The sequence below is a fragment of the Malaclemys terrapin genome, chromosome 13 (genome assembly GCF_027887155.1).
Source record: "Malaclemys terrapin pileata isolate rMalTer1 chromosome 13, rMalTer1.hap1, whole genome shotgun sequence".
Lineage (NCBI taxonomy): Eukaryota > Metazoa > Chordata > Testudines > Emydidae > Malaclemys > Malaclemys terrapin.
In genome coordinates, this window is record NC_071517.1 from 6,413,492 (window position 1) to 6,429,662 (window position 16,171).

The window sequence follows — 16,171 nt, forward strand, 5'->3', positions numbered from 1 at the left end:
GAGAAAAGACCAAAAGCATTTATAAAATCCTGGTTTCATACCTAGCATGTATTCTAAACAGCTTCCTTCCTTCCTCTACCACCACCTGATGACCCCCAGCCTCTCATTCCTTTTCTGAGGTGTTGGTAAGCTAACAAGCTGTTTTCCACAGCCTGTTGCTAGCTAACCAGCCAGGATTGCTGAGGCACAGGCCTTTTAGCTTCCTCTTTTCCCTACAATTTCCATACCCAGCCCCCAAACACACAAGCAGCTTCTGCTTTTTGGAGGGGAGGGGGAAGTGACCAGCATGGGAAAGTTTTGCTGCAAACTCACAATTCCCAGTCTAGTTCTATGTATTATGTCATTCCCTCACTTCATTCTCTGTTTTAAAAAATCCCTTTTGCTACTATATCATTCTAGAGCAGGGGTTTTCAAACTGAGGGTCGGGACCCCTCAGGGGGTCGTGAGGTTATTACCTGGGGGGTCGCGAGCTGTCAGCCTCCACGCCAAACCCCGCTTTGCCTCCAGCATTTATAATGGTGTTAAATATATTAAAAAAGTGTTTTTAATTTATATGGGGGGTTGCACTCAGAGGCTTGTTATGTGAAAGGGGTCACCAGTACAAAAGTTTGAGAACCACTGGTCTAGTGGCTCCCACTCCAACAAGATCTTTAGAACTGATTCTGATCTCACTTGCTCCAGTGTAAAAAACAAAAACAGTGCAACTCCCTCAGCTGACTTCAATAAGTTTATGCTGATGTAGGAGAATCAAGACCAGGAAGCTGTTTCTTCTGTAAGCTTAGGCAATGCTAGCAGTAACTGACTGAACAAAAGGCATGTGACAAAAAACAAAAACCCAAACAATTCATCATTATGCAGTGGGTGAAGCACTTATCAGTATCATACAAATTGATGCCAATTTTCTCCCCCATAAGACGACTTCTGTTAATCATCCACCACTTAGGATAGTATCTTGCTATCTCATCTCTTGCTTCTCCCTGTATCTTCATCTGTGATTAGCGGACTCTGGGTCAGAATGCTAGATTGCTAAGTATTAAGATGGCTTTGATAACAATTGTGCCTGCACTGCAGGGTGCAATAGGAAATATAAAGTAGACTCAATAATTAAGAGTAGAACATAATATAAACATATATGTAAATTTATGAGAAAGGAGATTTTATAGATGATATTTTCATTCTCCTAACAATGTGTTACAAAAAGTATTAGGCAGGATTGAGGAGATTTTTGAGGGAACAATGTTGATACAATTAGTTCCAGTCCATTGTGCACAAAGAGTGTATTTTATTTTAACATACTTTTGTTTTTCTCATTTAAAAAACAGCAATGAGAAAAACAAAAGTATCAGATGCCGAGAAGAGGGACTATTTTTTTGTTTGTGTTGTTCAGACCTCAAAGGGGGACACTGAAATTCATCCCTCATGCCTACACATCCTATCCCAGGGTGCATGGGGTTAGTACAGAATCCACCTCACACCTCCAAATACATACCCTAATCCCATAACCACACACCCCACAGCAACCCCAATTACTTCCCCACACAGACCCCATTACATTCCACCACAGCCACACAGTGTGTACAACCCACATTACATGTCCCACACATCAGTCTCAGCATCCCCCTAGTTACGGTTGCCAACCCTCTGAGATTGTCCTGGCGTCTCCAGGAACTAAACATTAGGTCATCTGATGAAACCTCCAGGAATGTCCAACCAAGGCTGGCAACCTCTCGCCCCTCATAGTGGCTCACACCCTCCTAGCATCTCCCAATCATACATCCCTCCCAGCATTGCCCCTTGCCCCCACAGCATGTTTCCCACACCTCTCCCAGCATCCCACCGCCCCCAACACTCCCAGCATCCCTCTCGCTCCCCTCCCAGCATTCCTTGACCTCCACAGCACCCCCTGCCTCCCCCACAACCCTCCCAGCACCTCCTCCCCCCCACCCTCCCAACATCCCCTGCCCCCCTCCCAGCATCCCCTGGCCTCACGGCACCCCACACAACCCTCAGCACCCCCTGCCCCCCACAACCCTCTCAGCATCCCCTGCCACCCCAGCACCTCCTTCTCCCCCCAAGCATCCCCTGGCCTCACTTCCCCCCACAACCCTTCCAGCAACCCACAGAACCCTCCCAGAACCCCCTACCCCCCAGAACCCTCCCAACATCCCCCTTGCTCCCCTCCCAGCATTCCCTAACCTCCACAGCACCCCCTGTCCCCCACAACCCTCTCAGCACCCCCTACCCCCACAACCCTCCCAACATCCCCCTTGCTCCCCCCAGCATTCCCTAACCTCCACAGCACCTCCTGTCCCCCACAACTCCCTCAGCACCCCCTACCCCCACAACCCTCCCAGCATCCCCCTTGCTCCCCTCCCAGCACCCCCTGCCCCCCCACAACACTCCCAGCATCCCCCTTGCTCCCCTCCCAGCATTCCCTGACCTCCACAGCACCCCTTGCCTCCCCCACAACCCTCCCAGCACCCCCGCCCCCCACAACCCTCCCAGCACCCCCCTTGGTCCCCTCCCAGCATCCCCCGCCCCCCACAACCCTCCCAGCATCCCCCTTGCTCCCCTCCCAGCATTCCCCGCCCCCCACAGCACCCCCTGCCTCCCCCACAGCACCTCCTTCCCCCCAGCACCCTGCCAGCATCCCCTGGCCTCACGGCACCGCACACAATCCTCTCAGCACCCCCTGCTCCCCCCACAGCTCCCCCCACAGCATCCCGCCCGGGGACCCCCCCCGTGCGGCCCCACACCGCCCCGCCAAGCTGCCGGGCCTGGGCGCGGCCTCACCCTCCTGCCCCAGCGCCCGGAGGCGGGGCCCTGCCCGCTCTCCCAGCGGCGCGGGAGTCGGGAGAGGCGGCTCCAGACCAGAGCCCGCCCCGCCCCGAGTCCTAGGCCCGCGCCGCGCCCAGCCCGCCCATTCGGCCGGCGTCGGGGCTGCAGCCAGGCCCCTAGCGCGTCAGAGTGACCCAAACCTCATGGGCGCTTATAGCGGCTGCTGGGGGTGAGGGGCCCCCAACGTGCCCCTCCCCGCATTCCCATGGGGCCCCCCACACACACACCCCGACCCGCGTAGTGCCACGCCCCCTCCCCATAACACCCCCTCCCAGCATCCCCTCACCCCATAACACCCCCCCTCAGACGACCACCCCCCCTCGGACCCTGAAACAGAGCTCTGTGGTGCCAAAACTTGCCTCTCTCCCCAGCAGAAATCGGGCCAGTCAAAGATATTGCCTCCCCCACCATTAGGGTGACCAGATGTCCCGATTTTAGAGGGACAGTCCCGCTATTTGGGGTTTGTGCCTATTACCCCCCACCTCCTGTCCCGATTTTTCACACTTTCTATCTGGTCATCCTACCCCCCATCTCTCTACCGTAGTAGCCTAGGGCCAACCCAGCGACCACACTGCAAACAACTGCATTTTTCCATAACAATCTCATGATTTTTAATGAATTGCAGGTGCTGCTTCTTTGCCTTCCGGCTCCGAGCCTGGAAATCACACTCGCGCCGTGTTCTCGAGCTTTTCTCGGCTGCCACGAGGGTTAAAAAGTTACTTGAAAAAGAAAGCAAGCTGAGCTTTATGTGCAATCTCTCGCTGCCAGCAGCTGGGGCTTTAAATAAATACACCCCCAAATCATAAGACCTGTCATAAGACTGGAAGCGTAGCCAACTATGCTCCCTGTTCCAGCCTGAGCAATGCTAAAACCTGGCCTTGTTCTGCATCAAGAACCATAAGGACCGGCCTAACTTTTGACCAACCTCAGTTAGAGCAGTTGCCTGGAACTGAGCCACAGACTGGGTGGATGGCCCACTAGGCACTGACATCCAAAGAACACAGGTTTATGTTATGCAGCTTTAGAACATAAGAACGGCCATACTGGGTCAGACCAAAGGTCCATCTAGCCCAGTATCCTGTCTACCAACAGTGGCCAATGCCAGGTACCCCAGAGGGAGTGAACCTAACAGGTAATGATCAAGTGATCTCTCTCCTGCCATCCGTCTCCACCCTCTGACAGACAGAGGCTAGGGACACCATTCCTTACCCATCGTGGCTAATAGCCATTAATGGACTTAACCTCCATGAATTTATCCAGTTCTCTTTTAAACGCTCTTATAGTCCTAACCTTCACAACCTCCTCAGGTAAGGAGTTCCACAAGTTGACTGTGCGCTGCATGAAGAACTTACTTTTATTTGTTTTAAATCTGCTGCCTATTAATTTCATTTGGTGACCCCTAGTTCTTGTATTACGGGAATAAGTAAATAACCTTTCCTTATCTACTTTCTCCACATCATTCATAATTTTATATACCTCTATCATATCCCCCCTTAGTCTCCTCTTTTCCAAGCTGAAACGTCCTAGCCTCTTTAATCTCTCCTCATATGGGACCCTCTCCAAACCCCCGATCATTTTAATTGGCCTTCTCTGAACCTTTTCTAATGCCAGTATGTCTTTTTTGAGATGAGACCACCACATCTGTACGCAGGATTCAAGATGTGGGCATACCATCGATTTATATAAGGGCTTTCCGTACCATTTCTGTAGGGATCTAATCCTGGCCAGGTACTTCTCTTTTCTGGTTGTTTAAAACCTCCATAGGGATGCCCTGAGGGGGCAGGGATGGAAGAAAAATAGTGGCATGCTCCCACTTGAGACAATAAAATGAGACATTACCCACAGTAGACTATAGTTTCTCAGAAGAGAGATGATCATATTATTTTTTCTTGCATATTTTGAACAGTAGTGCAATAGTTAAAACAAATATTTTTTATTGTCATTAAGCTACAGAGCCAACACATTGCAGAAGTACTGCTTTAGGCTGTGTGCCGTCTCAGACAGATGTCCTTCCACCAGTTTGTACTTGCTTCAAAATGCAAAGATTTTCTTTGCAAACACAGGGGCTACAGACTTTTTATAAATGAAAGCTTAAATTCTGGAGCATGAGAAAGCATCCTCTTTTAAAAGTACTACCAGTTTGGTAAACTTCTGCAAGCTAGCTCAATTCAATCCCAGCAGCTGTATTTGAGTTGTTTGGAGTCATTTAATTGTATCCAGGGAGCCTTTACATGTCTTATGAAGCCACTATATGATACCAGTAAAAAGCAAGAGAGATTCCTGTAGCACCTTTAAGACTAAGAGATGTATTGGAGCATAAGCTTTCGTGGGTGAATACCCACTTCATCAGATGCATGTGTCTGACGAAGTGGGTATTCACCCACGAAAGCTTATGCTCCAATACATCTGTTAGTCTTACAGGTACCACAGGACTCTCTGTTGCTTTTTACAGATCCAGATTAACACAGCGACCCCTCTGATACAGGATACCAGAACTCTCTCAACCTGTTGTGGCACCATGGTGCAGGTGAGTGGAATGTTATTTTAGGACTAGATGATGGGAGTTCTGCATTCAGATCCCTAGATAGATGAGCTTCAAGACTGATGATGGCTGTGGGATTTTAAAAAGGCTCTTGTGACACAGGGCAGAGTCACATGAATGGCTCAGAAACAGCATTGCCAACAACTACTCTTTAAAGAAAGAAGGAGTTTATGGCCTCGGTGCCCTTAGTAAATCTGGATCCATGGCACTGGTAAAGGCCAAACTAGAGAGCTCACATGTGATTGGGCTCTAACAGGACACTACCTATGCTGATGGAATGACAGTCTAGCATTTAGGCTGGCAGTTAATGCCCAACTCCCATGGATTTGGGCATTTAACTCCTACTGTATTTTTCACACCATGCATCTGATGAAGTGGGTTACAGTGTTCTGCTGCTGTCAATCTGCAGAAGACAGCTGTCCTTCTGTGAAACCTGACAACTCTTGGAGCTTTTCTCTCAGGATAAACTGCACCAATTTAACTAAATCAATTGCTAAACTGATTTAATTAAAATCAGTGCAGCCCCCTTGGGTGGACAGTTACATCGGTTAATTAATATTGATTTAGCTTAATTCAATTCCTTATTTGATATTAACGGATATTGATTCAGCTTAATTCCTTAGTACTTAGTTAAATCAGTGCAATATGTGTGTGTGTAGATCAGGTCTAAATCTAATGAATTTGCAGGAATTTGCCTCGTTCTGGGCAGCCTGGAGTGCAGTGTTATCAAAGCTGCTATAGGCAGCAGACAAACAACTGTTATTTCCTGTTATCCCAGCTACAAGGTGCAGCATGAGATATGGGGAGGGGCCCTGTGAAAGGTTCAGCTGATACATTTGTGGTTTTTACAGGAATTAACTAGCTCTGCCTCTTGGAGGGTTTTCAGGAAGAAAGCAGTTTCTCGCAGCTGCCATTCTGTAAAGAAAAAATCCCCCACAAACTCAGATGTCATTTCCTGTCATTTCAGCTGTGTTAGCATGGCATCCTGAGACGTGCGGAAGGGCCCTGTGAGAAACGCTGTGTCTGGCTTTAGGATGTCTAGCCATCATTTTATGCCTGTCTGTAAGTTCTGAGGAGGATGCTCTGTTTCTGAGTGTCTCATTACACTTGTGCAACAAAGCATGGGGAAGGGACTCTCTACAATTCTAAATCACATTGGGCAAATTCACTGCTAGGGTAACTCTATTGACATCAGCAGACTTACAGCCAGGAACAAACGTGAACTGTTATCTTTGAGAGAGTGGTTTGGTAATGAGATAGCTTATCATAGACTGAGTACCAGCCGTGTAAAAAAAAATCAATGTCAACAGCCAAGTCCTTACTGAACTTCATGGAGTCTCTGGCATTTCTCCCTTTTTGGAGTAGAACTCTTGCAGTAGGGTTTTAGTTTTTGATTATTCAGATTTGAGCAACTAACCCTTTTGGGGGGATGAGGATTCAATATTGTGAGTATCACGCTTGTAGAGGAAAGATTTTTTCAAAAAGTTTTGTAGTATTTCCAAAAGACCAGTCAGATGAATTGCCCTAGTCTCCTCTGGAAGTTTGTTCAATAGCTATTTCCCCTCAGCCGAGATATATGAACATAGCCACACTGGATCAGACCGATGGTCCATCGAGCCCAGTATCCTGTCTTCTGACAGTGGCCAGTGCCAGATGTTTCAGAGGGAATGAATGGAACAGGACAATTATCGAGTGATCCATCACCTGTCATCCACTCCTAGCATCTGGCACTCAGAGGCTAGGGACACCCAGAGCATGGGTTGCATCCCTGACCATGTCAGCTAATAGCTATCGATGGACCTATCCTCCAGCAACTTATCTAAGGGCAGGTCTTCACTACGGGGTGGGGGGGGGGGGGTGTCGATTTAAGATACACAAATTCAGCTACGCGAATAGCGTAGCTGAATTCAACGTACCACCGCCGACTTACCCCGCTGTAGGGACGGCAGCAAAATCGACCTCTGCGGCTTCCCATCGACGGCGCTTACTCCCACCTCCGCTGGTGGAGTAAGAGCGTTGATTCAGGGATCAATTGTCACGTCCCGACAGGACGCGATAAATCGATCCCTGAGAGGTCGATTTCTACCTGCCGATTCAGGCGGGTAGTGTAGACCTAGCCTTTTTTGAACTCAGTTATACTTTTGTCCATCAAACATCCCCTGGCACTGAGTTCCACAGGTTGATTGTGTGTTGTGTGAAGAAGTAAGTACTTTTGTTTGTTTTAAACAGGCTGCTTATTAATTTCATTATGTGACCCCTGGTTTGTGTGAAGGGATAAACAACACTTATTTATTCACTTTCTCCACAGTATTCATGATTGTATAGACCTGTAGCATAGCGCCCCTTAGTTATCTCTTTTCCTAGCTGAGCAGTCCCACTCTTTCAATTCTATTATGGGAACTGTTCCATACCCCTCAATTTTTGTTGCCATTTTCTGTACCTTTTCCAGTACTAATGTATCTTTTTTTAGATGAGGCAAGCAGAACTGCATGCAGTTTGCAAGCTGTGGGCGTACCCTGTATTTATATAGTGGCATTATATTTACTGTCTTACTAATGGTTCCTGCTTTTTTTTGTTGTGTTCGCTTTTTTGACTGCCACTGCAAGTTGAGCTGATGTCTTCAGAGAACTATCCACAATGACTCCAAAATCTTTCTTGAGTAGTAACAGCTAATTTAGACCCCATCATTTTGTATGTGTTATTGAGATTATGTTTTCCAATATGCGCTCCTTTGCATTTACCAACATTGAATTTCATCTGCCATTGTGTGATCCAGGCACCATATTTTGTGAGATCTCTTTGTAACTCTTCACAGTCAGCTTTGGACTTAACTATCTTGAGTAATTTTGTATCATCTGCAAACTTTGTCACCTCTTTTTCCAAATCATTTACTAATAGGTTGAAAACTACAGGCCGTAGTATGGATCCTTGAGGAACTCCATTATTTACTGCACTCCATTCTAAAAACTGACCATTTATTCCTACACTTTAGTGAAAAGATAGAAAACAATTACTGATCCATAAGAGGACCTTCCATCTTATCCCATGACTGCTTACTTTGTTTGGTGAGGAACCTTGTCAAAAGCTTTCTGAAAGTCCAAGTACATTATATTCACTGGCTCACCCTCTTCCACATTTGTAGACCCCCCCCCCTCACAGAATTCTAATAGATTGGTGAGGCATGATTTTACAAAAGCCCTGGTGACTTTTCCCCCACAAATCATGTTCATCTATAGGTCTGATAATTCTGTTCTTTATTTTAGTTTCTATCATTTTGCTGGTATTGAGATTAGGTTTATGACCCTGTAATTGACACAATTGAACTATGGAGCCTTTTTAAAAAAAAAATCAACATTACTTTAGCTATTCTCCAGTCATCTGGTATAGAGGCTGATTTAAGTGATAGGTTACATACCACAGTTAGTGGTGCTGGCGTTTCATATTTGAGTTTCTTCAGACCCCTTGGATGAATGCCACCAAGTCTTGGTGACTTTTTACTGCTTATTCATTTGTTCCAAAACCTCCTCTAACACCACCTCAATCTGGGACAGTTCCATCGCTTTATCACCTAAAAAGATCAGCTCAGGTGTGGGAATCTCCCTCACATCCTCTGCAATTAATTTAGATTCTCTGTGTCAGTCTTGCCTTCCTTGAGTGAACCTTTAGCAGTGCATCTTGATCATCCAGTGGCCCCATGGATTGTTTGACTTCCTGCTTCTGATGTACTTAATTTTTTGTTGTTCTTGCACTTAAATGCCACAAACACAATTGACATTAACTGTGTCAAAAACTGGCTAACAGCAGAGAAAACAGTGACTGAATCGGTCATGGAAACTTGCTCTCACCCACAGCTGTGATCCTTTCTGCCTTCTGAATGCAAGCAACCTTGAGCGATTTCCCCTGAAGAAACAAAAACAAACAAACCCCCCAAATATTAAGAGTTCCTGGTTTCTGCCAGGAGCAGCCTTTCCCCAGCACACTGGACAGTTTCCCGACTGGTTTATAACAAAAAACAAACAAAGGAAGATCTAACCCTTAGATAATGCTTTTAATCTTCAAAAGGACTTTACCAACATTACTGAATCCTGCCACAGGTATAATTGTGCTCACTGCTCAGATGGTTTGTCTATATGGGAACGTTTCACTAGTTATACTGGTATAATTATACCTGAATAACTATTCCTGTGGACACTCTTATTCCAAAATAAGAGTGACTTTTTGCCGAATAGTTTAAACCAGGAAAAGCCAATCTTATACCAGAATAAGTGTACACACAGTATAAATATAGCAGTTGCAGTTCACATCTTATTTTACACTGGTCTAATTTTCCCCTGTAGACAAGCCCGGAGGCAGGGATATTATCTGCTTTGTCCAAAGTCACAAAGTGGGAGTCATAGTGAGAGACAGGATTAGAACTCAGGACTTGCTGGATCCCAATCCTGTGCTCAGAACAACAAACTAGTTGTGCATTTCATATCTTGGATCTTTATTATTAGTATTTTAAGCTTTGTCCTATTTTTCACCGCCATCACCCTGAGATCTCTGCTTACTGAGTTTCCCCACAATGGCTGAGATAAGGAGTCACCAAGAGATGGAATGGCATTTAGCTTTGGCATGTCTAGTAAAAGAGAAATCCCTTTTAATGCAAACTCGGGGGAAAGAAAATCAGGCCCAAACGGCAAGAGTATGTGCTCCAAACAGTTCCAGCTACAAGGACAACCTATTTGCAGTCGCTGGTGACTATTACAAAAGCAAGTATCTGGAAAACATGAGAGACCGGACCTGTGAAATCCTATCGAGACATGCTGTGGGATTCCTAGATCAATGAATAATTAAATAATATTTTGCAAGGGTATAGAGTGGATCTTTCCTCTAAGGATCTCAAAGTGCTTTACAAGAATTAATGAGCCCCTATCACACCTTTTTGAGGTACAGATTATCTACATTCACTAGATGGGGAAACCAAGGCACAGAGCTATTAAGTGACTTGCCCATCACCATACAACAAGGCTGCAACAGCGCCTGGAATCAAACTCAGAAGTCTAGATTCCTAGTGCCCGGCTCAAACCACTAGACATACCACCTCCACCATAGTGGCAAGTCATAGTATTAAGAAAAGGCATTGGGTTAAATTCATCTCTGGTATAACTCCATTAACCTCAATGGAGTCACCCCAGGGAGGGAGATGGCCTGTTATAAGCCAATCGAGGAGGAGGAGGAAGCAATGAAGCTACGCTGGGCTCTGGTGGAGTAGTTGGCTGTCATCCAGCTACTTTCACGCTTGATTCCCACTGCAGTGAACAGGAAATAAAGAAAACAATTTACCTTGCTAATGTTTTAGATGAGTGATAATAGGCAGTTTAATTACAAAAAGTGTCTAAATACCATCCATGCATTCATCCCTGCTGATTTAGGCAGTTGGGGTCTTCTTCAATTAAGGAAGAAATCTTCTGCAACCTCACAGTAACTGAAGCTTTGACAGAGAGAGAGAGAGAGAGAGAGAGAAACATCCAGGATGACTTGTCATTGACCTTTGTACGTTTAAAACAATGTCACTTTTCTTCAATGTCACCCATTGAAAAAGGGCAGTGAAGGTTATTTTGTATTGATTTATACCAGGGATCGGCAACCTTTGGCACGCGGCCCACCAGGGTAAGCACCCTGGTGGGGTGGGCCGGTTTGTTTACCTGCCACATCTGCAGGTTCGGCTGATCACAGCTCCCGCTGGCCGGGGTTTTCCACTCCAGGTCAATAGGGGTGGCGCGACGCGGTGGCCAGCAAATCCCTCGTCCCACGCTGCTTCCTGCAGCCCCAATTGGCCTGGGATGGGGGACCGCAGCCAATTATATTAATTTTTGAGGCTGCTGGCTACAGCCAGGACACTGTAGATCCTCCCAGCTCTCTAGCTCCCACACTAACCAAAAGCCACCTGTTGTAGCCAGAGTCCCCACACAGGGCGTCTCTAAATCCTGGCCTGGACTAAACAGCCATCCAAGAGGCAGATTATAGCTTTACAACCACTCTATGTGTAGGCTGACAATTGTGTTGAAGCCTTACTCTCTGCAGGGATGTTCCGTGTATCCCAAAGGCCTGCCCCTTTCACTACTCAGCCTGGTTGTGAGAGAGCACTGCTATTTGCTGTGGAGGGGACTCTGCCTCACCCATTAACCTTTATGTGCAGCTTCACCTAGCCTCCACCTGCAGTGGAGCACAGCTGTGCTTACCTCAGTGTATCCTAAAGTAGGGTTTGCAGAATCAAGTCCTTAATATTTAATCAAGCCCTGAGGAATGAGACAAGACTGACAGAATATGTTTGTCTGCACACGTGGGGGCAGGGTGTATTTCTCTTGCCTTTATTGGGTGTATTTCTCATTTCTTCTGGATGTTTTGATTCCTTATCTTGAATCTTCTGCAGCTTGTTTACTGAAGTTTAAGGATTTTCTATGACTCTGCCACCACATTCTCGCCTGCCAGAGGGTGGGGCTGCTCATGTGTTCTTCTGAGAGCTTTTCTCAGTGGGGAAGGGCACCCAACTTCTGTCAAAAAACCCTGCTCTTCATTTACCCAGCCTGCACACAAACAATGCAGAGGGGAGAAAGAAGGGAGAACAGGGGATTAAAATAATCTCTTACACACAAGTTAGGGACAAACATCACATAAATGCAGAGCCATGTACCGTAGAACCAGCCAGAGTCAGAAGGGACTTGTGCTTTATTCCAAACCCTTCTTGTCATTCATTTGATCTTGTTTTTTTAAAAATTTGCAATTGAGGATGAGCACAAAAAAAAACAAACATCTCAGTTTGTGGGGGTTGGGAGAGAAACAGCTGAGCAGTGTGTCACTCAGCCCAGCCTGAAGTAGTTAAATACTGGTACAAAGAATAAGCCGGTTCCTGTTACGGCTATAGTCCACTCTTTATTTGCAGACAGTACACACAAGAGGCTCTTTATCCAACAGAGTACGATCTGTTGCACAGTAAAATGCTCACTTTAAAAAACCCTCCACCCCAGCCATCAGTCTTCTTTGGCACTCACATTATTAGTTCCTTCTTTTTGAAATATATTAATCAGATGTGCACATAAACAAGCATGTGGCATGAGCCTTCACCATATTCCTTCCCTCCCTCCTTTATACTTTGTCATCCCTTGGTGTGCTGAATCTAATTTAGGCCAGATCCTGCTATCAAGAATCTCTACACGTACTAGCATGTTTTGCACCCAGTGCTCACAGTGTAGGTGCTAGTGGAGAAAAACTAAACTGTTTGCAACAATGTGTCAAAACCACCTGCAATCACCCCCAGAGTCAGAAGCAGGATCGGGAACAGAACCCATTCTCTTGGATCACAGGCCTGGTCTCTGTCCACTGGACCACTCTGCAAAAGATAAAATCATGACACACATCCAAACAAATAGCTCAAAAGGGAAAAATCTGGGTTTAAAAGCTTCTAGTTTTAAAACACTTCAGATGCAATAAGACAAACCTTCAACCACCACACTTACAAACAGCACCAGAGTTCTGACAGGATCCTTGTTTAAGCTCTTATCCAGAACGCCCCAACAGAATAAACTGTATAGAACTCCATTTATCTACCTTGTACGGATGGGCCCACCCTCCACCCTGCTAAGATTTGAGCTTGTGGAAGCGCAGCAAAAACTGATACCACTCCGCTTAAACACCTGAGTAGGTAAGTGTAGTACATTAGAATCTGATGCTTCAACCCCATTTTCTAATTATTGGCCTAATTTAAAAACAAAGTAACTCCAGTTTCTGACCAAGCACCCTTAATATACCTTGATTGAAAAAAAAAAAAAAAAAAGAAGCTATTTTGTTCCCCCATACCTAGGGGTTTTTCTGCTGTTTTTTAGGTTCACTAGGCTGGAAGAATGACTTATGGGAGATCCATACAAACGTGCATGACAAAGAATATTTTGCTGCCAACTTCTGCAGCCATATAGTAAATGTAGGTGTTTCGTGAGGCTTTAGAGGTTACTCAGTTTTTAGACACGTGTTTGGTTTTGTTTTTTCCAGGCTGGTGACTAAACAGGCAATGCTTTTCAAGAGAAGACTATCCGTTGACAGCACAGTTTTGGGCGGACAAGGTTTCAGGTATCATGGGAGCTGTTCGATGTGAACAGAAATTAAGTGGCCTTGGCCTAATCCCAGTGTTCTAGGCAGAAAATAGATGCTCCTCATTTTGCTGGGCTCTAGAGCATAAGCAGTTCTCATCCCGTTTCCCCCAGCACCTTTGTTATTGGATGCAAAAGAGCCAAGCACTGAATCAGAGCAGACTTCGGTCCTGTTTACACACCTGTCCTGCAGAGCAAACGCTTCTCCTGCGAGGCAGCTGCTCCTGTGGCACTTTGCACTCGAGCGGAGAAACAGCACAATGGGCAAGTCAGCACCTGCCCAAGGAGAACCCGAAGTCGGTTTGAACCCGCCTCCCTGGCTCGCCTAGCCAAGCAGCCGCACAACTGATGCAAATAGCTGTGCACGAGGCAATTTCAATGCAGCTTGATGCAAGCTTTGCTCTCGTGTCAGTTTCCTCATTGTGTAATCTGTGCTCCTTTGACAGGAAGGAAGAGGTTTGAGAAACTACTCACAGTACAGCTTTTGTTTTTTAAATAAAGAAGTGAACAAGCCTTCAGCTTGCTCAAACGGGCAACTCCGTGAGATAGACCGGACTCTTCCCTAACCTAGTCATTTATTGGCTGATTAGTGTCCCACTCAGTTTCTCATTCCTTTCCCCTCCCCAAACTTCCCCTATTTCCCGCTGTAGCAGTTTGGCGCTTGCAAGCTCTTCTGACTGGTATGATTAACGACCAATGGTTCTTGTTTTAGATCAGTTTTGCAGCCTGCACATTTCAGAAGAGATCAATTTAGTAGCATAGAACTACCAGTCACACACAGACCTGGGAAGTCTAGAATTTACATCAGGGTGGCCAACCTGAGCCTGAGAAGGAGCCAGAATTTACCAATGTACATTGCCAAAGAGCCACAGTAACACATCAGCAGCCCCCCAGCAGCTCTCCCCCCTGCTCCCAGCACCTCCTGCCCCCTGGCAGCCCCAGCAATCACTGCCGCCTCCCCCCCGATCAACTGTTTCTTGGCATGCAGGAGGCTGTGGGAGGGAGGAGCGAGGGCACAGCAGGCTCAGGAGAGGGGGTGGGAAGGGGTGTAGTGGGGGCAGGGCCAGTGTCAGAGCCAGGGGTTGAGCAGTGAGCACCACCCGGCACATTGGAAAAGTTGGCACCTGTAGCTCCGGCATCTGTGCCTATAAAAGGAGCCACAGGTTGGCCACCACCCCTGATCTACATAGTTCGTATAACCAAAAGGAAAAGCCCAATTAATTCTTGATGTAAGAGGGACCTATGACACTCCTGTCTTCCGATGGTGGGAGTAAGTGGTACTAGCTAGTTTTTGGCACTATGGCTGGTCATTTAGAGTTCTAGCAGGTGTTCAGCTGAGCCCTCCAAGACAAGAGGCTGTATTCTTGACACCAGAGAGGGTAGGTAAAGGAGATTATATAAAGCAGTTCAAAACAGAGAAACCCTCTTATTACATAGGTATCAAAGTCACAGCAAGCACTGATGAGTCACTCAAGTGCAGGCATTTCTTCAGTGTGAAGGTAAGTGGTAAAGTGAAAGCAATGATGTGACATACCATTTTTAAGTAACAGTTCTACAGGAACAGCTAAGTTACTGGAACACTTGAGGACCTTGATCAAACCTTATCGCAAAGCGGGGGGGGGGGGGACGGGACGACTTCTTTTCCAGTGATCTTTTATCTCCAGCACGACACCTTTTATCCCCTAATTTCCACAAGGCCAAGTATTTTTCTCACAGTCAACTGGTAAGATAGCATACTCTCTCTTAATGGTAAAGAACATTCTTCACAAGGATACAGACTAACACGGCTGCTACTCTGAAACCTGTCATTCTTCACAAGGGAGGGGGAAGAGGAGATGGAAAGCAGCCGCCTCCTCCCCGCCCCCATTACTTTGTAGGAAGATTAGTGTGGGGTGATTGAGTTGATGCTGAACTTAAGGTCACCAAAGCAGAAAATTCTGTGCAGATGGCAGCTATCATGCATTTAATCAGAGGATGACTCAATATTTGACACTTCAAACAAATATAAGCTGGGTCCTGCAATGTGCTTAACTCCCATTGCGTGCAGTAGGACTTCCGCATTACAGGAGCCATGCAGCATCCCAGGTACAGGTCCATAGCTGATGGAGAGAGGATCAGCACCATCCTCCTAACAGTTTAGTATTGTAGCTACACAAAATACTATGGTGAAAACTTGACACTGCTGTATTCTATGATCCAACAAAAGGAAGGCTGCAAATCCCTTCAGCTATATTTTGAATAAGCTAATGAATTTATACAAGGCTTTGCCATTGAACCCCATAAAAAGCACCCAAGTGCCATTCAGATGATCCAACATCTTAAGGGTTTTGAAATTCTGGTCACAGGACTGGTGATTAAATGCTGTGTGATAGTGTGAGGAAAAAATGTTGTTGCTTTGTTCAATTTTTACATTGTATCTCCTATGCTGAAAGGATGTCAAGGGCACCTAGAGCTTTGGAAGGATGCCCGTCAGCATAGAGTTTGTGCAAGCCCAGAAATCACTACAATGTCCTTGCTACAAACGTTTGAATTCAAAATACATTAGTGAATTTTTTAAATCAGTGGCAGAGTCAAACTTTGCTGTTCTTAAGCCTTAAACAACCCCCTTACCTTTTATTATAATATGATTAAGTACTGAAGGTAAAGTAAATTCATAGCACCCAAA

At 46.1% G+C, this 16,171-nt stretch overlaps 1 protein-coding gene and 1 long non-coding RNA gene across 2 annotated transcripts in view; both read right to left on the minus strand.

Annotated features, from left to right (window-relative positions):
* The window catches only part of AMZ2 (archaelysin family metallopeptidase 2), a 28,683-nt gene extending 17,853 nt beyond the window's left edge, over positions 1-10,830 (minus strand). The window contains 2 exon segments of the mRNA XM_054047562.1: positions 9,226-9,280; positions 10,766-10,830. Coding sequence (XP_053903537.1) covers positions 9,226-9,280; positions 10,766-10,776 — 66 coding nt within the window. The 5' untranslated portion in view covers positions 10,777-10,830.
* Positions 10,831-11,595: 765 nt separating this feature from the next.
* Positions 11,596-13,797, minus strand: LOC128847493 (uncharacterized). Its single transcript, XR_008446902.1, has 3 exons — positions 13,689-13,797; positions 12,665-12,752; positions 11,596-11,949 (listed from the first exon to the last, which is right to left on the minus strand). It is a non-coding gene; the product is annotated as an uncharacterized LOC128847493 (long non-coding RNA).
* Positions 13,798-16,171: the final 2,374 nt, after the last annotated feature.